This window comes from Populus nigra, chromosome 5, assembly GCF_951802175.1.
Source record: "Populus nigra chromosome 5, ddPopNigr1.1, whole genome shotgun sequence".
Lineage (NCBI taxonomy): Eukaryota > Viridiplantae > Streptophyta > Magnoliopsida > Malpighiales > Salicaceae > Populus > Populus nigra.
In genome coordinates, this window is record NC_084856.1 from 23,769,712 (window position 1) to 23,795,515 (window position 25,804).

The window sequence follows — 25,804 nt, forward strand, 5'->3', positions numbered from 1 at the left end:
TGAGGAAAGAGCTCTCCATTTTCAAGGGCATATGGATGGTGTCCCCCTCCATTTCAAATAACCATTCGATTATTATCTTCAAAATCTTTGTCTTCATGGGTTTTAATTGGCCTATTTCCCATCAATGCTACATCGAAATAGGCCATTATGCTTACTAATTATGGCTTTGTTTTACCAGAATGTTATTATGATTTACACTTGTTTAAATGATGAAAAAATTGTTCAAGCCAATACCTTGAACTCAGTAACTAAAGGTTCAAACAGAGTAATCTATTGACAAGAGATTGACTTCTTTTCTGCAGGCCTAAAGTTAGCTACAATTTGACTAATTTACCAAGGAGAAGATTTGTGTAAGATGAATTCATCTTGTTTTGATTACAAAAAAAAAAAAACTATTGATACTAGCTAATCTTTGATGATTTTCAGGAACAAGGAACATCAGATGGTAGCTTAATGCTCAACCACATAAACTAATTCTGCAGTAAATTCCCAGCAGGAATAGCAAATTAACCCTTTTACTCTGCTGAAGTTTTCAAGTGTTGTGCTTCGTACCTGAAATTGAACCCTAGTCGTCTGGGGACGGGTCCTAAAAAAGTTGACATCACATGCACTTATTTGTGAAGTCCCACAGCTGTTTCCTACAAGATTCCTAATTAATGTGTTTATGCAAAAGATAACCCTCTAGGGACCAAAGGGCACCATTTAGGGTCGGTTTAAGAGCTCAGAGGAATCTTGAAACAGCAACTTGTGAGACATGAATACACATCAACGCTTAAGAGCTTATTTTTGGGTTAGATCATCCTTGACTATTGTATGGCTGTAATTAAAAAACATGTCTGATACTTTTGTTCTACTTCTTGTCGTCGGTGGCCGACGATTGATTGCAGTAACATCAACAGGATCATCACCCCTTTACCTCAACTCACCTCAAGCTAGCCCTTAACACAGGAAAAACAAAAAAAACAAAAAAACTTTTTACCTGACCATGCCTAGCTAGCAGAAAGCCAGAAACTTGGTTATATCTCTGATTGTTACCATGTAAATTTTTATTTATGGTTGTGGTTTAAAAAAATATATTTAATTTTTAGTGGATGCATATAAAATTAATCAACTATTTTTAAATATGAAGTTGAAAGAAAAATGCAGACCACGTAAAGCAAACAAACAGAGACTCAATTATTATACAAAACAAAGATAATGGAACAGTTATGCAGCTGTGAAAGTAAGCTCATGATAAAACTTATTAAATTAATTGCTTGTACTGTTCCTATTCCTATTCCTATTCCTTTATGCTGCTAGCTAATCATTCAAAGACAAGGATTCATTCCCTAGAACTGAAGCAAGTGGATAAAATAAAGAGGCATGCATCAAAAGTAAGAGTAAAAAATATGATATATAGTTTAACTTAACAACTTCATTATTAATTTGCAGGGAATGTGAACAAACCCACCAGATTAAATAGGGATTAATGACAGCAAAGCCAACATATATATGATTAGCAAATATATACAACACAAAGAAGAAATAGAAAAATAAAAGGTGAAGCAGTGGTTGACTTCAGAAAACAGCTCATATGGTTCCTTAAACAAGATAAGCGTAAGAGGGCATTATGAGGTATATACATGGAGATTACAGGCATCTTTTCATACATATTATTTTAATTAATTAACGTCCATAATATATATATCCAATTGGGATGTCTAGATTAAGGACAATAGTGCCAGATGTCAAGGAGATTAAAGAAGCTTCATGGTTCATATATGGGGCAATCAGAAGAGCGAAGGAGACAGAGACAGGCTATATGTTACTCCATTATTATGGTGGTGATGAAGGTTCTCTATTTCTTTCCCAAAGTCTAAAACGTGTTTAATTAAAAAATTTAAGTAAAATAATAATCACCCTTTTCTTGTTTATTATTTTTGTTTTTTAATCAAGCCATTGTCATGCAGCATCCCTTGGAGAGAATATCTTGTCTTCCTGCCTGACAACACAGGAAAAAATGTTCTGCAACTTGCTTGAGATATGTAATCAGATTAAGAAATACTGAGCCGCCAATAATTAAGTTTTTTTTTTTTGTCAATTATTTTTTTATTATCATCATCATCAACTTGTACTGTGGTGCGGTGCGGTGCGGTGCGGTGGAGATGTTTTCAGACTGATTATAGTTTCAAAAATTGTTTAAATTTCATTGTTTAAACCTACATTTCATCTCGTAAGAAGTTAAATACGAGGAAAATTATAATTTATAGTTTTGTTTAAACTTGTTTTTTCAAGCAAACGACGACCACAAAAACCGGCAATGCGAAACGCACTTCTTCTCCCCCTTCCATGTATGTATCATGTATCATTATGATACTCTGGACATGACAGGCATATACATCCAATCAATTAACTTATCTTTAATTTGGTTAAATTGATATAAATTATACACGGGGTAATTAATCCAGTATTAATATTTAGACGTCTTTCCTTTTCCTTTTTCCTTCAAAAAAAAAATATAAAGAATGGTGAGAGAGATTATGGAATCGTGTCAGTCCAACTAATCCATTTATATATATATATATATATATATATATATATATATATATATATATATATATATATATATGGTCTCATATATAGTGTCGAAAGAAAGAGAGATGATTTAGGAGGCAATAAATAATGATTGACATATTGAGGGTACCATGTAACTTGTAATAATTCATCAAGATTTGTCCTTATTATAGTATCTGAAAGAATACATTACATTAATTCCCATGCGCATCATCTCCTATCCGATGGTCTACAGAGGACAACTGCATTATTGTGATTGTCCTATCTGCGAAAAGGGACTTCATGCATGCCCAGTAATTTCCGTTCACTGCTATGCTATGTGTTTAGATAGCAGTTTTTCCCATCACGAGAAGAACAGGCTGTTGGCAATTCAGATTTTAAGATGTTTTGAATGATGTAAATGAGGAAAGTTGATTGGATTCGAAGGGTTTTCTAAGAGACAAGGAGTCTCTCCTGTCATTTAATTTCTCAAAAGGTTCTTGAGATCGGAGGAGCTGCCTCAAAAGGCCTGGAAAACTGGGGAGGGTGGGAATTTAGCTGAATGCGAAAATATCGCTAGCTAGCTAGTCAAGGATGATACATAGGCAAATAAAGAATTGATTACAGGAGTGAATCCAGCAATTTTCTTCCTATTGAACAAGTCTCCAAGAGAGAGGTACATTTAGCTGCTGCTATCATTTCATCAATTTAATGAGGCTACTATATTTGCTTTTTCTCACTGATTTTAGGCGTTTCTTGTTTACAAAAACCTTCCCTTTCTCATCTATTGTAACTTCTTTCTTTTTCTTTTTTTGTAAAAGGAATGTTCAAGTGGACTTGGTTAAAATAACATGTTGCTTTAGAACCTGTACAAAAGGAGTACTGGTTCTGTTTGGTATATATTCCGATGGAAGATGTGTTTTTGTAATAAAAATAATTTTAAACGTATTTGATTAATTAATACATTATAAACTCTACTAAAAACTCTTTTTTAAAACTTTAGTTATGAAAAAACTATAATTTATAGTTTTTTAAAAACTTACCTTTTCAATTTATAATCTTAAAACTACTATGATATCAAACATAAATTAAATGTATGTTTGATATTGTATTAGCATTTATAGTTGTGGTTTTAAAAAATAAATTTAAAAAGAATAAATGTTAAAAAATATACATTTAATTAAAATTATTATAAGATAAATTTTAACTTACAAAATAAATAAAAAACAAGTTTTCATATATATTCCTAGACATGGTAACATTAAATTAAAAAAAAAGAAAAAGAGGAGTTACCATGATTAGTTTAGTTACATCTCATCCATTCCCATCACATCATATCCAATCCATTGTAAATAAATAAAAGCAGTTGTGTATATACATGTCTGCATCACCAAAAACTTTTTACTTGGGCTTCTGAGCTTGCCAGTTTCTTACAAGTATCTGGTAAGAGAAGAGTCCCACCAGTCCTCAGCACAAGTCTTAAATACTCAAATTTGCATTGGCACCCCATTTTCCCATGCCCTTGTTTCATCATCTGCTAAATGACAGCAGTAGGATCAGGACCGTCCATGCCCTATAGTGGTCCCACATCCTGACATGGACCGTCCAAGAGGACAGCATATAACTCAGGAAAACCATGTATAAATCTGAAGCCACGATCTTCAATCAACCTCTTGAATGTGACTTTTCTCTTAGAGCCTCCTCCTATTAATTTTGATTCCCTACCAGGCTGCCACTTCATTTTCTTCTCATCTCTCTATTCTCTATCTCTCTCTTTCATCCCATATTCCAATCACTTCCCCACTTCCTAGAATCCATTTCAAAGCCCCAGCTCTCCTCCTGTTGCTGACACAATACTTTGCCACTTTTAAAAAGTTCATTTGCCAGCACTGCATTGCAGGTTTTGTTGCACTCCACATGGGGAGGCATTCTTGCTGTTACAAGCAGAAGTTAAGAAAAGGCCTGTGGTCTCCTGAGGAAGATGAGAAACTTCTGAATTATATTACTAAGCATGGACATGGCTGTTGGAGCTCTGTCCCTAAACAAGCAGGTACCCTTTTTTTGTTAATTATAATGCAGGGTAAATGGTGTCAGAATGCTAGTTTTATCACTCCTGTAAACATCTTCCAATTTACATGAATGATTTATGTACATGTATATATTGGTAGATTTGCAGAGGTGTGGAAAGAGCTGCAGGTTAAGATGGATTAACTACTTGAGGCCTGATTTGAAGAGAGGAGCATTTTCACAGCAGGAAGAAAACTTGATAATTGAACTCCATGCAGTTCTTGGCAATAGGTAGTTTATATTTATATTAACTTTATAAATTCACTCTTAATTAGACTTCGTTTCAAACTTAAGTGTTTTAATCATATATTGACTGCTTATTGCTACCTACTTGATCAGATGGTCTCAGATTGCAGCCCAGTTACCTGGAAGAACTGATAATGAGATAAAGAATTTATGGAACTCCTGCATTAAGAAGAAGCTGAGGCAGAGAGGCATTGACCCCAACACTCACAAACCTCTCTCTGAAGTTGAGAATTGTAAAGAGAGACAGCAGCCTACAGCTGACAAGAGCAATGAGAAAGTTTCTAATGTATCAAATGAACTGAACCTCATTGAGGCAGCTACTTTACAACCACCTGCAATTTCTTCCAGCCCAAAGATCAACAACAGTAAAGACAGGAATAGCAGTAGCAGCAACATGACAAATACACCACCGACAAAGGAATTCTTCCTGGATAGGTTTGGTACCTCCCATGAAAGCTCCCCTGCCAGTTGCAGGCCTTCTGATTTGATGGGGTATTTTCCTTTCCAGAAGTTGGATTACAAACCTAGTATAGGCCTCTCAATGAATCCAAATACCACTCTCTGCTTCAATCCAAATTCCTCTTCTGCGATGATTTCTCATGAGTTCAATTCTTGTATGACACCACTGACTATTCTCCCATCTGTGTCAACCTCTATGTTCCAAACTCCAATACGTGTAAAGCCTTCTGTTAGTCTTCCATCTGATCATAATCCTTCTGTAGGCTCTTGTGATGTCAATGGGGTTCAGAACTGGGAAGCAAGTAGCTTCAGCAACAATGGAAGTGGAAGCAATGGAAGCAGTAGCAGTATTGAATTGCAAAGCAACACCAATTTCTACGAGAGCAGCGCCTTCTCATGGGGGTTAGCTGATTGTGGGAAATCCGGCGAGGAATCTCACCTTCGGTCACTCGAAAACGACACAGCTGAAGACATCAAATGGTCTGAATATCTTAACACCACATTCTTTCTTGGAAGCACAATACAAAACCAAACATCTCAACATGTGTACAGTGAAGTGAAACCAGAAACACACTTCATAGCAGAAGGGTCAAGTGCTAGTTGGTTACCGAACCAGCATCAACAAGCTTCACAGCCAGCAGACATCTATACCAAGGATCTGCAAAGACTTGCTGTGGCTTTTGGACAATCCCTTTAGACTATATATTTTTTTCAGCATGTGCAGAGTCTATTTAGTTCAATTATTATTACAGAAGTTTTCAGTTTGAGATGGAATATTGGAAATAGATTATCTTCTGGCTACAGGTGTGTGCTATAGAGTGACATCTTTTGATTTTTTGTAAATGTGTCTGATACAAGATTCTTCAGCCTCTGGTTTACTGTAGAAATATCTGGGAAGGAACCAAGCTCATGGTGTCATTGTCTTTGATAAAATACTGTAGAAATTTTCTTAATAAGGCTTGGTGAGATTTTCAATCTTCAACTCTTGTGTTTGTATCTGTAAGCATTCCATAGCTTTATTTCAAAATGAATCTTTTTTTTTTTTTGCTTTTTGACAATAATCAGTACTACCTTTACCTCGCCTTTTCACATCTGTGCTTTTCTAATGCAAAATTCAAGGGGCCATTTATCTTAAATGGTTGTCTATCACTGTCTCCAACAGATGGGGATGGTTTTCACTTTTTTGACAGCCTTCAAGTTGAAGACAATCGTTGAAGACAACAAACTGAATTACCTCATCAAAAAGGGCCTCGACATGCTTAAATATTACAACCCAAGTAAGTAATGAAGGCATATATATATATATATATATATATATATATAACAGGAGGAAATGGCTGAGCAAGAATCTTCCAATTCAGTTTCAAAGCAAAGTGGATATTTAAATGAACAGTGAAAGGTGAGGTGACAAAATCTACACCATTGATCACATTAGGACGCCCAGTCTTCAATGTCCTCGATCGGTGTGGGCCTATACTCTTACTTCTTCCGTGATGAATAGTAAAAGGGGTCCCTCTATGGGAATCTAGTAGTACTGATGCTGAAATTTTAAGAGAGAATGAATAGGAATTTCCTTTAGCCTTTTCTGGCACACCCTGTTGGACCAAGGGGAAAAAAAAAAGGTGTTCTGTGGCTAAAAGAGGAGTAAGAGGTAAGAAAACGAAGGATTACAAAGTCAGCTGGTGACAAATTCACCAATTGAATGACAGCATGCACTGCATATGTATTATATCTGTGTGTGGTAAATTACGCATGGGGCATAGAAGAGATTAAAAAGCAAAAAGTAGCTTTATGATTTTTGTTTCCTAGGATGAAATTAACAGTGTAAAGATGTGGAGTTATGATACGTAGGATTAACAGTAATAAGAATGAAAACCAGTGCCCAAGTGAATTGAACTGCCATGTTACTCTTAGTGCTTGTCATCATCATCAACAAAGTTTGAGTTCCCACCGTTTTTAATTCAGCTGCAGCCTGCGGGGAATGAATGTTATATGTGTGCTTGCCCCTGATTTTTACCATGCAAGTGTTATCTAGCTAGCTAGCTCTAACAAAATTACAATTGAATGCATAGAGAAAGTGACGCAGCTGGAAACTAGATTAAGTAACGAAGCCAGAAACTAGATTAATTAGGATTGAAAAGAAAATCAGGAAGGGGTTGTATGAAAAAAAAACTTGAGAACAATCTAGATGTCTCAAAAAAAAACCAATCTCTTTATTAATTTATTAAAATATTGAAAATCTCCTGAAAAATAAAACTAATAATACTATGCTCCATTAAGCTAAATGACGTGGTGTTTTTACTGTACATAAATTATTGTTCACTCTCTCATATTTTACTGTGAATTACAATAATGTAATTCTTAAAAATTTTTAATTTGATCCTCAAATTTTGTTTTAGCATAATTGAACTCATATTAGAGTCTAATTCGATGTTTTATTTTGTGAGGATTGAATTAAAAGATAAAGGATTGAAATGTAAAATAAGAGTAACATGGACGACGTGTTCAAATTTATATGTTGAATAAATCAATTAACAGGAAAATGATCAATGAATAGCTAAGAGGGGATGCATGCGAAATATAATAGATTATCAAGGAAGATAAAAGGTAATGTACATATAGTATAGGTGTTGCCTAACGCGCGTAGGATGGGAGAATCAATAGTTTTTTACAAGCTCAACCCAACCTTATGTGCATAAGCCTACCATCTTTTTCTTTTTTTTTGTTGGTTACCAACCCTTATCAAAGTTTACTATATAAATACTAGAAGAAATTTTTATTTTTTCAATGTGAGATTGCAAGCCTATTAATACGTATAGTCTATGTTTATAAGAAAACGTTGTGTTTTTTCAATATGGAATAAAAAACCAATTTGGTTTAAATACTTTAACTTAAAAGAAGAAGATAATATCTTTTCAATATGAAATAAAATAATCTTTTAAATTTTGTTATTTACAAAACTTATAATCTACATTCACATGAATTATTTCTTAAATTTTTATTGTGATAAATTAAAACCCCGTTTATTTTTAATTTTTCCAGGCTGACCAAGATTTATCGGGTCAACCTCCAGGTCGGATATGATAACTATGGTGTTAGGTTAGTGTTTTATTCGTTAATTGTTTTTTCTCAATTTTATCCTTTAATATTGGATTGGTTAAAAAATAAACTGCATGATTTATTTTTATTTTTTATTTTTTACAAGGTTATCATTGTCTCAAATAAGTTTTTATTTTTAGATTGATGCTCAATTTTGTTACCATATATTTTTATCATATAATTAAAAAATATTTTATAAAAAACATATTAGTAAACTCAATGGAGTCCATAATATGGTTCGTTGGGAAACTGAGATCGATTCAATATATCATTGTCTCAATAATTTTTGTTAAAAAAGTTATCATCTTAAAATTTTGTCAAAAGTTAAAGTATATTTTTACTAATTATCAAGATTGCATTTTAATCCATGAAATCAAGCAATTTAATTGGGGCTAACTCCTGTGCGATTTAGTTTGAAACTTGAGTTAAGCAAATAGTTAGGTTATGAGGTTTCAAAATTAACTCATTAAGTCAGATTGAATAAACAAATAAAAAATTCTTCGTGCTCTTAACTTTTTTTATATTTTAAAAAATTTCTCCACCGCGAGCCCATGGGCTAGTTTGTACTAGATCTAATGAAAAAAAATCCTAGTAAATAATTATAAGTTTAATGTAAGATCTTATTAATATAGGATTCCCATGTACTCGTTGGATCTAATGGATTTGATGATTCTGAACAGTCAGTTATAGATTTAGTTAGATCGCATAAAAAGTTTAGGAAACTCATTAATGGATTGCTAGAACAAAATTAAACAAAAAAATATTTGATCGCATCAATTGACATTTCTAACAAAAAAAACCTTAATAAATAATTATTAACATAGAATCTTATTAACATTAGGATTCTAATGTAGGCATGTCTAAAGAATTTGATTCTAATGTAGGCATGTCTAAAGAATTTGATGGTTATGAATAATCAATTATGGATCTGCTATCAATGGATCATGTAGGAAGTCTAGTATACTTACATGTAGATTAATGAGATAGAGATAAGTTCAAAAAGATATCTAGTCGCATTAAACAATTAGTCTAATAAAAATATATAACTTTTGATTTGATTGTTGAATCAAACTCAAATTCAATTCAGTTAAAAGATTTTATAAGTTCGGTTTTCTAAATGGTCAATTTATTGTAATCAATTGAGGTTGGGAAGTACTGCAAATTAGGTTTAGAAAGATGTTGTTTCAACAAATTTCACATTATTTTTCTTTTTATTTTTGGATTTCCAGTTTAATATTGAATTTTATATTATTTTTCATATTTGATTTAGAATTTAGAATTTATGATTTTTTTCCCTTATGAAGGCTAATGATTGACCTATTTAAAGTATTATCAACCTTTTAGAGATGAACTATATTAGAAAGAAATATCACTCTAGTTGTCGACTCTTTTTTTTAAAAAAAACCTATCTTTCTTTGTGCTTCCTTTTTTCTTGATAGGTTCGGCTGCATCAAATTCTTAAATTGAATAAGAAAAAAAATAACTAAAAAAATATATTTATTTTTCCACTTGAACGTCTCTTACCATTAGAAAAAGACATTAAAATTGATTATAAACTTGTCCCATATAGATTAAGCTTCTGCCCTTCTGGTCTCTGCCTGATATAAAAATGAAGGAATAGTGGGTTACCATTCATTTCTCTCATGCGTGCGACAAGAAGGTTCATGTCTGTCCATGTGCAGACATCCTAAACAAATAGTTTCCTTCAATAAACTATGTTCGAAATCTCTTCTTTCATTGCAAGAAATCGCCACTTATATATTGTGTGAATATATATTCACCTCAAACGCATGTGAGCCAAATTATTGGTTCTTTTGTTAGGGCCCTACAATCATGGGTGCAGAAAGAACACACAAGAAAGTCTTGTGATGCAATGCCAGACGGAGAGAATGGCAAGGCAGAAAGGTTTCACCAACTTGTTTAGTTTGTTTATAATGTCCAGCAATAGAAAATCATAATGCTGTGGAATCTTGCTTTTTATTGAAATATAATCTATATATATAATAAGAAGAAGAATCGATTTTTTAATGACTTGTAGGCGAAAATGAACACAAATGATGATGCTGTGACGATGTTGATGATTATGACAATGATGATTCTACATAAAATAGTTTTATCTTATCAAATTAATATCATATGGGATTTTTCTTACACATGAAAGATATACTTGCACGAAACAGGGAAAATATTTCGACAGAGAAACAAGTAGAAGATGTGGTGTAGATGAATGTTGTAGCATTTGCAATGAAACGAACATAGAGGCCTGAAATCAAATCTTACGAGAGAATGGTATGAACATGGTTGATAGCCCACAATGGAAGCTGTTAGTCTAGGATTTAACGATCTTATTTAGCTTAGCAAGTATCAATTTGGGGCTAGTTTGCTCCATTCTGCTGATGTTTTTTTGAGGTTGTTGGTTCCATAATATTTACGTTGTTGGTCCTTCAACTTCTATTCATGTTGTTCTGGTATTACCAAGTAATCTGTTGATTTAAGCCCCACATTATTCATCACCTTCATGGTCAAAAGATTAATGATTAGGGATCCTATCACAATCATGCCTGCTGATCCTCAAATCTGCTATGTTTGAGCTGAGAATCTGATATGGACCTGATACACAGGAATTATTACTGAAATTGTCAATGGGGAACATGATATCAGCATGATTAATAGAAAAATTAAAAAATAGAACATTTTTCTCTGCTAGAATACAAAAGCAGAAGCAAATGGCATCAATTTGGTTGCTGGAAATTAAAGAAAAAACAACAGGCGTGGTATTGCTAAGGTCTGAAAATGTATTCCAATGATACGAGGGCTGCTTTTTTCAAGAACCTGGAAGCTGTAGAAATTAAAGCCCAACAGCCTCTAAGAAAAAGGGTATGTCTCGAAATCCCCCTCAATGGCCAAAAAGCATCAGCATACTTGATCCAGTATATTCAAAGAATGCTAAGATTAAACTCAGCTCAATTTCTCTCTCTATCTCCTCGACTATTCTTTAAGCACTAACCCTGTCAAAACATTACTCTGACCAAAATATTTCCTTTTCAGTTATATTAAATAATAGTACACAGTCTCTTTACAAGAAACTAAAATCGGAAATAAGCCGTCGCGTTAGGTGAGCAATTGTAGACAAGCCGTGTGCAATAGCCTGCTTTCCTTCTCCACGGCTTTACACTACAAATTGATTAGGAATATAGGATTGCTCTTTTTTAATGGGTTTTTGATGTGGTTCATCTATAGATTGATGTCCCGCACTTACTCGTGGGCCGGGTCAATTTCTTTGCAATGTGAAAAAACAATGTTAAAGTATTGTTATTGTATTTTAAAGAAAAAAAAAACTAACAACTCGACATGATAAAAAGAAGACTAAAAAAAATTGTCAAACCCTAGGAATCAAACTATAAAAGAATAAAATCAGGAGAAAATCAATGAAAAGGGGTATTAAAAAATAAAGCACCAGAAAACCAAGTAAGGTTGTCAAAAGCCGCAAGTAGTATCATGCAGTTAGGATAATCCAATAGAAGAAAAAACATGAAAAAAGATTTAATTTTAAAAAGACTTGAATTTTGAAGAACAAAATAAAAAAAGATATAAAAAAATGACTTCTAAAAAAATACGGATCACTAAGATAAACCTCTCACTTGGATCATGAGATAGCGATAACCTGATTTAAAAAAAACTGAAAACAATAACGAAGTTCATTTTTTAAAATGAACAACTTCGAAGGATGTAATTGGAAAAGAAAATGACATTAACCCGTGTTAACTTTTCAAACTCATGACCTCAGGCAGTGACTAAACTGGAAGCATCGTATTTGAAAAGCAACTATTTAAAAATTTGGCTCGACCTGACGAATTAACCCATGTCTCAGTTGACCCTTGGTTTAGACCTATCTAAGTTTCAAAAGAAATCGGGGGAGAATTGATCAAGTGTAATACGATTAGAAACCTGGGTTAACCAATGTTTTGATTAACTCAAGGACAATCCAACCAAAACAGAGTCAAAACCCATTTACTATTTTTCTTTCTAAAAAAATGGTATCATTTTGACTTTTTTATAATACAAAAAGATTTTGATTGGTTTGGGTTAACTCGAACCAACTCATTCGACCCGTGACTTGATAATTATCTCGGATTGACTCTTGGATGAGGCCTAGAAACAATGGGAAAAAACAAGGAGACCAAATCCTAATAAATGAAATGTTGAATGATGAAATAAAAAATAAATAAATAGCAATTAAGAGAATAAGAATCTCATTTGAAAAAAAAATGAAAAGGATAAACTAAAATTTTGAATTGAAGGACAAAATTGAAAAAAAAATCAAATTAACAAATGAATTGAAAACAAAAAATAAATATCAAGAGAAAGAGAGAGAATGAGAGCTGAATTTTTTTAAAATAGAAAATCAAGATTATGAATCTAAGGATGAAATTGAAAACAAATTAAAAATAATAAAAAGACTAAAAATCAAAATTAAAAATTAAAACATTGAGCATTAAACCTTAAATATTAAAAAATATTGAATTGAAAAGCGAAATCAAACTCATAAAAGAATCCAAAACAAAAAAAAAAACCTCATTTCCAAAGAACTCAATGATAATGGATGAAATTTTTAAAATGATGAACTTTTTAAAAGTAATTAAAAATGATTGAAACCAACCAAGTCCAACCTTCAGAACTTGCGACATGGATTATAAGGTCGTATCACAACGTAAAAGACAAACCTAAAAGGATAACAATTTAAAATTCTAAACCAACAAAAATAATTAGGAATAAACTTGAAAAAACAAATTAAAAAAATGATTTAAAAAAATATAGATTTGAAAAGAAAGATAACCAAATTTGACACAAAAAGAAAATAAAACCAATTCATAAGGGGTGACATTGGAAAATAATTCCGATTAAAAAAAAGATAAGAACAACTAAAAATAATAAAAATAAAATAAGGATCATATTTGATATAAAAATAAAATATCAAATGATGAAATCCGAAGACAAATCAATTCAATAAAAGATTTAAGACAAAAAACAACATAATTAAAAAATGAGGACTGAATCTAATATAAAAACAAAGTGTAAAGGGATAAAATCAAAAAATTAATTAACTTAATAAATGATTCAAAACTAAATACATTGCAATTAAAAAAGTGAGGATCAAGTCTAATATAAAAATAAAATATTAAGAGATGAAATTAAAAAAACAAATTACCTTAATAAATAATTTAAGAGCTAATACATTACAATAAAAAATATGAAAACCTAATTGAACTTGCCAAACAAATAGCTAATTATTATTATTATTATTATTACAATGACAAACACAGTTTTCCGGGGGGAGAAAAAGGAAAAAGAAAGAGAAAGAAAAGAACTCATTGACAGAACTCCTTCGCATGTCATCAGAAAACGCCTCATCCTAATAATCAAAAGTATTAGGTTTAGTCTATACTATAAATTTTATATTATTTCCGGTGTAAATATTATTAGTTAATCAACGTAATTAAAAAAGAAAAAAGAAAAAGGAGAGAGATAGACAAGCATTAAAGAGAAAATATCTCATAAAAATGTCTCTATCAAAGCTAAAAATTCTCTATTTTCCTTATATTTATCTTTTTATAAAGTAATTGATACTTCCTGATGAGAATCAAAGATTTTCAAAGTTACAGCAGAGTCCGATTGAAAGTCAGAAATAGAAGCTTGGAGTATTAGCATCTCATTCTCTGACTCAAGGAGTTCTGATTTGATTCTTTATTAATTATTTTACAGCGATTAGACACCTTATTAAGTTCTTCCAAAAGAGTATGAACAGCCAAGATGCATTGAGGTTTCAGCAAGCAAAAGGTTAGAAACAAAATATCAAACACCTTTCAGAACCCACCTTTTTCCTTTTAGTTTCAGAAGCATTTTGTTTGTTGCCTTTATAGAGTAGATTGAATGAGATTTCTCTTTGATTTCTAATTTTTAACTATGTTTTAATTGTAAATTTCTGATCACAAATACACGAGTTCTATGCATTCCATCGAGACAAACTATTAAATATTGAACTATTCCCAGAAAAAAAAATAGAACAGAAAACATATAAATAAATAAGTGCATAATAAGACAACTAGCATATATGAAGATGGAGCAGCTGAATTTTATTTTAGTCGAAAGAGGAAAGGGAGATGTTGGCCGTCCCCTTTCAAACACATTGTCAAAAGCATCAGCACCAAAATATGGACTTACTGATTGATAATAAAAATTAATAGATTACAATTTAAATTGAATATCTAGTAATTTGGATGCACAAGATGTGCTCCAGCAATACAAAGGGCTTCCAGATAAATTTGCATTTCTCAGCAACCTTCCTTCTTATTGTCTTCTCTACCAAATTTCATTGAATTGCATAGTTCTATCACAGTAACAATGAGGATATATAAAGTTGAATCTAGTAAGAAGACTCTATGTAAAGATGAGCAAATTGATAAAAAGTTTGGCTCATCTGAAAACCAGATTGTGGCAACTGCTGTCACAGGGGTAGGGGCAGTCAATAGCCTTCTCGCCCGACCGGTCGAAATACCAATCTCCAACAGCAAGTGCAATTGGCTGCACATTGTCAACCAGATAAGTTAGATATTTCAAAACTAAGATGATGTGAGAAATGAATTTAACTGGACTGGAAATAATGAAATTTGAAATTCAACCAGAAACCCCAAGAAAAGAGCTACACAACCAGAGTTTGATTTCTCTTTTGACAATTAAAGCAACCTTAATGAGTAATTATGAGGTTTGATTAGACATACCTTGTTCCCAAGTACGGGGGAATTATCGGCAAACCATGTATCTTGCCTCTCTGATTGGCAATGAGCAAAACATGAATTTATAAACAAGCCATTCTGTCTAGACCTTGAAAAGCCTTTTATCGCATTCAACATTTGATTTCTGAATCCTGTACCAAAGAAAAACATGAAAATGGCCAAATAAGCATACTGAATCTGTTATATTTTGCACCCTATATTAATAAAAATAAAATTACCTTGCAAAAACTGGATTTGGGATGCAGAACATTTTGAGTGGTCCTTTCTGCAATTACTCCAATAGCCAGCAGGATCTGCAGATGGTGGGGCTAAGCTGGACTGGATCTGAATTCACATGGTAAATAAGAGTTTCAGTGATCTTATTACAAAACCCTCCCCTTAATAAGTTAAACTTGTTTAGTTTACTAGTCAGGGAGGAGTCCACCAACAATAAAAGATTCACGCATTCTTACATTTACAGGAAAGGATTGTTACCTGCCATGAATCATAAGCTGCGTTGAGAATGAAAAGTGGGGTTTTAACATTGCCAATTACATTTTGAGGGAAGAAGCACTGAAATAACAAGGAAATCACAGCAAGATAGATGAGTTCCAGATTAACGCTATACATTCAAATTAGATGGATACCGGAGAAAAGAGAATGGTAAAAGAGATAATTACCGAAGTTGGATCAAGGTGGTTGATGCATATGCGTGGAAGGTTATTCTGCACCCCCTGTGAGAAGCATGAAAAACACCACAATTAGCATGCAGTAAAAGCATCACTCAAAACCTTCAAACTACTAATATGGCTAAATTACTAAATTTTGACATCAATATACTACCTGCAATCCCACAACACCACCATATAAGTTTCTTAACGTTCGCCCACCAGAAACATCAACTCTGCAATTTCCAAAACAAGAGGAGAATTGATAAGTGAGGTTCTAAGCCAAGAGGCATCAATTCTTAGAAAGGGAGGGAAACAAGAGAGGATCAAGATATCAAGCAATTACGCATCAAGGAATAAACCAGCATCACTCAGGCATTTCACTCTAGTTTTTCTCGGAAAGAAGTTTCTAAACTCATCACAGTGTAAAATGGAAGCTAGACCCCCAGCAGAGCAGCCAGAAAGAAGAGCCTGAAGTGCAAGTAGCAAAATTATTGCACCAAGAATCAAGAAGAAAAGATAGAGATAAGGAAATTGAAAGCTGACAAGATATAAAACCTGATTGGCATAGCGCATCCCCTTAGACATTAAATCTTCCATTGCAGCTGACCATATACGTTGTCCTCTAAATTGAAGTTGTGCAGCCTAAAACAAAATCATTTGGTTTTAACATGTGAGCTCGCATATAACTAGTCATAAATTTCATGATGCTAGTTCAAAAGTTTTCAATCAAATCATAAAGATGGAAAAGGTGTTAAATTCAAATAATAATTAGGATCCAAATTACAATAGTGAATGGCAAGATTCCAACCTTGTGTTCACTGTCCCCTGTAAAAGAGGCACCATCACAGTATCGAAGTTTTACTCTGTTCCAGTTGAAAAAATCTGCAAAACCCCTTGTCAATAGTATTCAAGATATCCAAGGCCAAAGGAGACAAATAAAGAGAGGTATTTGAAAGTATTTAGGATTTAAGACTAAACCAGGATTTTCTACAGCTTTATTGCTCAGTATTCCAGTGAATGCCAACTGCTTTTCCATATAGTTAGATGAGCCTCGCCGAGTTGTTTTTCGGTAAACACAAGCTCTAACAGAATTACACCATCCTCCTCCCTATACAAGATGTTCAACAAAGTCAAGATCTCAATCCAGAACAATGTCAACTGGGCAGTGAAACTTGCATAACCAGCTGACCAAGTAGCCTAAGGCAGCGCGCGCGCACAGAAAATTTAAGCCAATCGTTGTAAAACTAAACCTCGTAAAATTCTATATATTTGTGTCCCACAGTCCTATATCAAGAGCTTCAGATAGATATGCTTAATCCAAGTACCAAATGCAGCAAAAATCATTTATGCTCTTTCATGTAGGTAACTATTTTATTCTACTTTTCCAAGCAATATCCATTAACCTCGCTGTCATCCTGTAAATCCATAGTTTTTCAAAATGTCCAACGTCCAGTAACAAGAGACATAATTATCCATTGACACATATGATGAGAATTAGCTCAGAGCCAAAACAAGTAACCAGACAGTTGACAATATAGACCACAAATTATGACTTTTAGCTTATGCAAGAAAAATCAGGCAAAAGCTAGAGACTACGAAGTTACATAATTTCAAAAAAAATAAAAATCACAAACCTCCAATTGAATAAGCCAACTATTTGCTCCTGAACCATACCCACGATGCCAATGGTATCCAGGCAATGTTCCATCCAAACAGACTGCAAGATTGACAAATGCTAATTAGGACAGGATATGAGACAAAACATCATTGCAAGATACATTGAAACAACAACAATACCAACAAAAAAAGAGTCACAGCTATTAAAAACTGACAGCAACTTTTCTTGAATAAATTTGAATGCAAGATTGAGGGAATATCAACAAAAAAGACCAAACAAAAATGAAAAATAAAATAAAATTGAGACACATTAATTGAGTCAAATAAACTGATACAAAATTAATTGAATCAATTAAAAGTTTGAAAAAACAAACAGATATACAGTAATTGAGGCAGACAAGTAAGCTGATAAAAAAATTAAATGAATCAATTAAAAGTTTGAAAAAATAAACTGATTATTTCCTTGCTATTGTTGTGAAAATAAGTTAAAAAATGGAATAAAACAACAGAGGATGGAAAAAAAACGTCTCCTTCTGCCCACAGAAACTGAGAATAACAAAGAAAACATAATAGATGCCTCTCTGTTATGTGTGTGTGTGCAAGGAAGAAAGAAACAAATCCAAATAATTGAAGAACACAGGAACCAAAAGCAAGAAATCAATAAAATGGAATCTGACAATCTACAGAGAGTTCAGTCAAAGCAATATCAGTAATAAGACGTGGGAAAATAAAGAGCAGCATTTAACACTTTCTCTTGGTTTTGAAGGAAATGATAAGAAGAAGGAGAAGAAGAAGAAAGGAATCTTAATGGCATTCTCAAAAGGAAAAGAAGGGATCTTTACGAGTAAAAAATTACCTGCTCCTTTAGCAGCAGCTGATTTGATAAGAGTAAGGCCAACCAACAAAGCATTATTGGGATTATAAGCTTTAGATTCAATGTAATAAGAAGCATTAGCTTCAGTGTAAAATATCTCTTCTTCATTCATCTCCAAGAACCCATCCACCACCCATACCCCAAAAAGACAAACAGCAACAGCCGCAGTCCAGAAGCTGAAAAACTTCATTTTTCTTCCTGTTTTTCTGGGCTCTTTTCACCTGAACAAATCCTGAAAACCCAAAAAACAGAAGGAAGGAAGGAGGAAAGAGGAAAGGTGGTGGTGAAAACTTTGGGAAGGGATAGCTTGCTATAGGATAATGAGGTGCTAGTCTTATACTAGATAGTAAGGAGTGCTTAAAATGGATAATCTGTCAATTTCATTAAGAGCATTTTTATTTATTTAAATTACTGAGAAGAGATATTAGCTTATTCTTTTTAAAGTTTAGGTAGGATTTATAATAGTAGTAGCTGATTTAAAAAAAAAATATTTAAAAATATAAAAATTATTTTTTTATCAATATATTAAAATAATTCAAATATATATATGTGTATATGTATAAAAATCTATTAGTCGGGAAAAAATTAAAAAAAATCTCAAAAAACACACTCTTAATCAACAGAATCTCTTAATACTTTGGTTGTTTTGTTTGTTTGTTTGCCGGGGCTTCTTTAAGGTTCATGACTGCAACTGCAAGCAAAGCAAGCACTTTAGGAATCTAGCAACAGATTTTAATGTTTATTTATTATCTGTGTTTACAGATTAATAAAAAAAATCAAAACCACGCAATCTTGACCAAAAAAAAGTAATAGTTTTGAATTTAATTTTATTCAAGTTAACTAGTTGTAATTCAACTCATGTTTTTTATCAGGTTATATAGTTTAATTATTATTTTTTTATTTTTTTGTAAAATCTAATCAAGTTTAAATTTGAGATAAGTCGGATGGGGTTTAATAAGAAGGATTTGGACGGAATGAGGGGGGGGGGGGTATGGTTTAACATAACTTTTTTTTTTACTATTAATATTTCAGGTTAGATTATGCATATTTTAATTAATTTTATAAATTTTAAAATTAATAATTATATAAATCTTAATAACTATGAAATTTGCGAGACTGGCACTGACATTGTAAAAATGCTATGCAGTCAATGCATACGGTTCAAATTTCAGAGTGGGAATTGTGGGAATTTTGAGTTGGTTTTATTTTTCTTTATTTATTTTTGTTTTTCTGTGTTGTCGACCGTGTTGTCTGCTCTTCTCTTCTCTTCTCTTCTCGGTTGATGTGACCAGTGCATGAGAGATATTGAGATGCATACATACAGCTGTATTCTTCTCTTTTTTCTTATAATAAAATAATATTATTGTGAATAACTCGTGATCTCGTGGCTTCGACTCGTGTGTATCCTTCTCTTTCTCTCTTCTTTCTAATTTTTATGCTTCTTCTTGAATTATTTGATTAATCCTATAGAGATACCGTTTAACAATGGGGTGCCTCATGCAATTAAGTTACAAACAGTACTATGAGAATGCTGGAGATTGTGATGGGATTTATTTTTTATTTTTTAAAAAATAATATATGAAAATAATATTTTTTATTTTTTAAAATTTATTTTTAACATTAACACATTAAAATAATCTAAATATAAAAATTAATTATACCACAAACATAATATAAAAATAACACTAAACAGAAACCTTACAGGGTATTGATTCCAAACTACAAAATTCAAACAAAGGACGAGATGAAGATGTTTTTTTTTTTAATATTCATCACTGTTAAATCCTCTTAGCTAATTCAATAAATATGTCTTTATTATCTTCTGAATTTTTATTTTTTTTTAATATTCATCACTGTTAAATCCTCTTAGCTAATTCCAACAAAAAAATGGGGGTTGGTGCACTTGAAGAGATCTAACACTTGTTGTTTAAAAAAAATCATGCTGCCCCATCCATCATGTAAGATCCGTGAAAGGTTACTCTCTCTCTCTCTCTCTCTCTCTCTCTCTCTCTCCATCCATCGATTGAAATGAGGAAGCATAAAGTGTTGAGATTTAGATCTATCCCGAACAAAATTATTAAAAGTTAATTAACCAATCTAGTGGAGTACTGCTGTCTTGATTACGCGGAACTATATAGCATTCAACAGATATTATTCAGAAAACTAGTTCTTCTAGGTTTTACTATGAACAGTGGCGGAGACGGTCCGGGGCTGGTAGAGGCCCGGCCCCTGCAAGAAAATATTTGTTTCAACACCTCCTTTAATAATGTATATAATTTCAGTTTAAATAAAACAGCTGAAGTCTTGATTTTTTTAAAATAATTTTTTTAATTTAACTTTTTTCAATTTTATTTTCAGGCTCCGTCCCCTGACTATAACCCAAGCTATATAATATTATAATAGTGTCATGATTTTTTTATCTTTGTTTTAGGAGTAAAATAGTTTTTTTAATGTGTCATAAATATTTTTTAAGAATTGTTCGGGGTTATTTTTGGTAATTAAAATTTTAAATGCATGGTGAAAATACTAATATAATCCTTTAATAAAATAATTTAATACCTATCCCCAATGATGTTTTTATACTTTTAATTTTTATATAATGATTGAATTACTACATTACCCCTGATATTTGACTTTTTTAACATTGAATTACTAGGTTATGCATACTTTTCCTTCTCTTTATTCCTTGAATTGCATGCTCACCATACAAAAAATCACATCATCCTTTCAATTTATTTATTTTTTTGTTTCAGTCCCTCTTCTCTTATATGCAATTGTTTTATTTACATTGATTGTTTCTAATTGGATTTTATTTTTAATTTCATTCATGATCATTTGATTTTTTAAATTTATTTTCAAATCAAGTTCTTATTTTTTTAATTTCTATTTGTTATGTTTTAAATCATTTTCTTTCTTGTTTTTTTTTCAATTTGACCCCTAAGCATTTATTTTAATTTAATTTTTATGTCAAATTTGATCCTAATTCTTCTAATTGCTATTTTTTTAATTATTTTCTTAATGGATTTATTTTTGTACAAGTCCATCCATGAACATTTAATTTCGTTTGATTTTTCTCTAAATATTTAATTTCATTTAATTTTTGTGTCGAATTTAGTCATAATTCTTTTAATTGCTATTTTTTTTGTTTTGCGTTGTTTTTTTCATTGAGTTTTTTCTCTAAATTTCATCCCTTAATGTTTGTTTGATTAATAATCATGTTTCTTTGTTTTTTCAGGTTTGTTTTTAACAAGTTCATCATAGTCTCATGGTTTGGGTAACAAATCTGAAGGATTATCTCGAGTTGACTCCTTTTTTTAAAAAAAATATTTTTTGTCAGTGTTTTTTTGCTTTCCTATTTATAGGGGCATCCCAATTTCATGTCGAATGTCACATGTTTGATTTATTGACCCGAGTTGGCTGTCGCGTTTGCTTAAGATTTTTTTGTTATTTTTTTTAATTTATATTTTTTAACTAGCTTATAATAAACTTTTTGATGGGACTTGAATCCAGGGTTTTATAGGTTGCAAGATTTTTAAGATTTTGCTTGAGGTTTGCCTAGTTTATCTTGGGTTTTTTTCCCTATTTTTTGAAGTTGATATTTTTTTTTTGAAGTTTGACTTTTTTTCCCCTAGTTTTCCTTTAGTTAGATTAGTATTGGATTATTTGATAATTTGAATAGACTTGGATGTGGTTTTGTTTTTGTTTTTTAATAGATATTTAAATTATCAATTTAATTAATGACTTAGAGGTCTGAATTTTATTAACCTATGACTTCTTTTACATTTTGTTTTTTAAATGTCCGGTCTGTATCAACAAGCGAGCAATATATCTAATAATTACTATTTCCACGTATATATATGCGTGGGGATTGATAAATTAACATTAATATTTGCTGTTAATCGCACCGTTTGTTTTACCTTCTAAAACTGTGTATTTTAAAAATATATTTAATTTGAAAAAATTAAATAAATATTTCTTTATATTCTTTAATGGTACTTTAAATCACAACGCACCCTGATTAATGGCATGGCATCTTAGAGGGATCGGACCCTGGCAAGCTATGTGTTTAGTCCTCTTCATCGAGGGACATCCCGTCCCCCTCTAATCAATTTCTCTCCCAACGACTCTTTCAATATTCAAAGAGAAATACTAATTCGCATGGCTTGAATAATTGTATTTTACACGTGAATCCTATAAATCCAGAAGGTATCATTCAAATTTTTATCTCGTGATGGAGCGTAATTGAGTCAATTAAATCACAGATGCAAATATTATTTTCAGGAAAGAGTTTTCATGATTAGGTTTTTTGTCAGGCAATGCCTTAGATAGCTAATACTTTAATTAATAATTAATAGAGATATCACTTGAAAATATATAATATCTATATCCAAATCCACCCTGCACTTCACCAATCGAACCAGTCATACATTCATCTACGTGATGATATTCGAGTCAAGCCGTGGCTGAAATGAAAAAATAAAAATAAAAATTTATGTCTTTTTCATTTCAATCATAATCTCAACCACAGCATTGCCAGCTGTAGATAAATAAAAACTAAACGGTTGTAGTTTTCCTGATTTATGAAATATATATAGGCTTGCATCCATTAAAAAAGAATACAGTTAAAGAAGAAGAAGAAGAAGAGGCGGCCATGGAGATGGTTACAAAATAGGAATAGAAAGGCTTTATATGGTGGGTCGTTTCGTTCTGATAAAAATGATGGATGGTGACCAGCTAGCGATGGTTTATTTAGCCAAGAGCTAGCTGGGGACCAGGGTGGGTGGGGTGTGGAAGGTGGCCTGTCTTTCTTGACTCCCTTTCTACATGAACAGGCTTGTCCTGGTATTACGGTCCGGGCCCATGCAATTCGCCGGTAATCAGCTAGGCTGTGAGTTCCAGCCACTCTTCCGCCTGCTGGCTGCTTTCCATTAAAGATTAATTAACCAATTGAAAATATAGTTATCATCGTGATTTAAAATAATTTTTATTTAAAAATGTATTAAAAAAAAGTTTTTTAATTTTTTTTAAAATCAGCGCGTCAAAATAATTAAAAAATAATATTTAATAAAAATAATTAAACTTTTAAAAACATGAGTTAGCTCACGTATGGAAACAGGATGATGAACAAAACCCTAGCTAGCCGGCCTGACCCTTTCTTTCCTGACTTGCCCTCCTCGCAAGGTAAGCATCTAACTATAGAGGATGTTTGATATTTCAATTTTTTACCTGTTGGAATTTCAATACATCCCTGCTATTTGTAGCAAGCCTGACAAAAGTTATAATTGCTGAAAAACACTGTATCAAAGCAGGACTCAAAATTCAATCTTGGTGGTTCATGAAAGTTTTTGATATTTTATTTCTTATACCCTTAAATACATCTTGGTTGTTTACAGGATTTTAGTAAAGCTTCACTACGTGACCCGCGACACGAGTGTGCAGAGGAGATTTGGTTAACTGGAGATTGCATGTTTATATGTCGGTTTAAAAATATACCATGTGAATATTGCCAATTGAGCTATCACGAGTTTTAATGGCTGAAAATAACTAATAATTATAATAATGTAATATAAAGCAGCTGTGCTATAAAACTCAAAATTCAATAAAAGAATCTGTTTGATATTAGTGATGATTGTTTTTTTAAATTATTTTTTATTATTTTTTTAAATTTATCTTTTACACCCATACATTAAAACAATCTAAATTATTTTTTAATATTTTTTTATTAATTTTAAATAAACAATTATTTGTACACAATACCGAGCTCCCTCTCAAAACTTCTCAAAGCTAGTTTTGCCGCTCTTCATTGTTTCCGCCGCACATTTCTCTTTTTATTTTTTAACTTTCCTTTCCTTTCCCCTTTAGTTCCTTTTTTTCCTCACCTGTTACCACTTACCACGAGGATTCTTGTGTCTACTTTGGCCAACTTCCTACTGGAAATCCATATATTTAATAATGTGGTATAAAATGTTTTTAAACTATATTTTTAATTCAAAGTATATAAAAATAATTTTTCTTTTATTTTAAATTGATATCTTTTCGGTAAAGAACATTTTAATAATTAAAAACTACCGCAGAATAAAAAAAACAACAACAACAACGTACTGTGGCTGCAAATCCTTTCACGAGGATTTTTGCTTCTGTCGTGCCCTTGCGGCTGGATTCTGCTGCTTGCTTCTTCCGCAACCTCCTCTTGTACGCATTTTTCAGCTTCCTAATGTGGTCCTAATCAAATTAATGACTTAATAAATAATAAATATAAAAAAAATACAATTAGTTAATCCATAAACACCGCAAAATGACTCCACATCCATCAAAGGATAGAAGTTGTTAACTTTTTAATTGCATCATCTACAATAAAGTACAGCTCCTTAATCAACCATTCTAAGAAAAAAAACCTACACAGCTAAAATATAATTTAGGGGATGAAATCTAAAATTAAAAATGAAAGATCAATGCCTATCAGACGAGTTAAAATCGAAGAAAATAAATAGTTAACGGTGAAGCACATGGACGGACCGCCGCCTCGATGTACCGGCAAAGTAAAGAAGAAGAAGCAGGTGATGTGAATGGAGGAGGGACCCATTAACCAAGCGTGTGTGTATATAAGTATATTCAAGTCAAACACTAATTAATCTTAATTTAAGAGCTATATATCCATTTAACCTAAGAGATGCACTTAAGATATACGGGAGATCATGTGCTCCAGCAAGGGGATATTTTGCATGCTGCTGCACCATCTGGTCCAGCATCAACCTGGAAGGTTGGTTCCATGTGCTTTGAGCATGCTCTCTCCTTGTCCCTCTCTTCTTTGATGGTGGGCCACCCATCTTCACTTCATCTGTCGGTGCCCTTTTTGCCATGATTGCTTTTTATTATGCCAGATTTCTCGCAAGTTGCCACGGGATGATAATCGATCTTAATTAGATCCATATTTTAAATATATATTCGTTTTCTATAAAGAGTAGTATATCTCTCATAGTTCATGCTAAATTTATTAAAAAAACATATTTCTTCAATCGAGCACCTGTTTTTTCTATTCTTAAATATTAACCAAACTCCTCCTGGTAGCTTATGCATATAGATATATTCAAATAAATTTATACTTAAACTAAGTTTAAATTTCCTGAGTGTTTGATCACTAGTACTTTGGTTTGTGCATGGTTAAGTTACTTGTAATGATGCAAACAAGAAGCAGACGCCATGCGAATGGTGTCTACCTTCTTGCTCGTCAATAACACAAAGGTCCGGGTCAGGTTGGGCTGGGCAATACAAGGATCACTGGGCCTTCACGTGAGCTTAATTGGCCCATGGACTTGAAGGATCACTAGGCCTTCACTTGAGCTTAATTGGCCCATGGACTTGACTCGCTGTTCTTGATTTCTTCGGAAGCATGCACCTCAATTTCTCAAGCCCTAGCTATATTTGGAGAGGAACAAAATCGGGGCGTTATAAATACACAAGAGCAA

At 32.3% G+C, this 25,804-nt stretch overlaps 2 protein-coding genes across 3 annotated transcripts; one reads left to right on the forward strand and one right to left on the reverse strand.

Moving 5' to 3' along the window:
* The first annotated feature begins 4,178 nt into the window (after positions 1–4,178).
* Positions 4,179–6,286, forward strand: LOC133694771 (transcription factor MYB61-like). Of its 2 annotated transcripts, none has more exons than XM_062116461.1 (3): positions 4,179–4,582; positions 4,701–4,830; positions 4,939–6,286. In XM_062116461.1, the coding sequence occupies exons 1-3, from the start codon at positions 4,450–4,452 to the stop codon at positions 5,999–6,001; spliced, it is 1,326 nt and encodes a 441-aa protein (XP_061972445.1). In that variant the 5' UTR covers positions 4,179–4,449; the 3' UTR covers positions 6,002–6,286. The 2 variants fall into 2 exon arrangements, with proteins under 2 accessions (XP_061972445.1, XP_061972446.1); XM_062116462.1 differs by having other exon boundaries at positions 4,709–4,830.
* An 8,226-nt stretch (positions 6,287–14,512) lies between these two features.
* LOC133695135 (pectin acetylesterase 12-like) lies at positions 14,513–18,706 on the reverse strand. Its single transcript, XM_062116973.1, has 12 exons — positions 18,321–18,706; positions 17,482–17,564; positions 16,826–16,955; positions 16,656–16,729; positions 16,403–16,489; positions 16,191–16,315; positions 16,020–16,080; positions 15,857–15,910; positions 15,672–15,749; positions 15,416–15,521; positions 15,183–15,328; positions 14,513–14,985 (listed from the first exon to the last, which is right to left on the reverse strand). The coding sequence occupies exons 1-12, from the start codon at positions 18,526–18,528 to the stop codon at positions 14,878–14,880; spliced, it is 1,260 nt and encodes a 419-aa protein (XP_061972957.1). The 5' UTR covers positions 18,529–18,706; the 3' UTR covers positions 14,513–14,877.
* Positions 18,707–25,804: the final 7,098 nt, after the last annotated feature.

Bases quoted from the DNA above. Each gene is read 5' to 3' on its own strand.
- LOC133694771 (XM_062116461.1), top strand. From the start codon at position 4,450: ATGGGGAGGCATTCTTGCTGTTACAAGCAGAAGTTAAGAAAAGGCCTG. The intron at 4,583-4,700 runs GTACCCTTTTTT...ATATATTGGTAG, and splicing joins CTCTGTCCCTAAACAAGCAG to ATTTGCAGAGGTGTGGAAAG. The intron at 4,831-4,938 runs GTAGTTTATATT...CTACTTGATCAG, and splicing joins CATGCAGTTCTTGGCAATAG to ATGGTCTCAGATTGCAGCCC.
- LOC133695135 (XM_062116973.1), bottom strand. From the start codon at position 18,528: ATGAAGTTTTTCAGCTTCTGGACTGCGGCTGTTGCTGTTTGTCTTTTT. The intron at 16,490-16,655 runs GTTGGAATCTTG...ATTTTGTTTTAG, and splicing joins CAGGGGACAGTGAACACAAG to GCTGCACAACTTCAATTTAG. The intron at 16,316-16,402 runs GTTTTATATCTT...CTTGCACTTCAG, and splicing joins GGATGCGCTATGCCAATCAG to GCTCTTCTTTCTGGCTGCTC.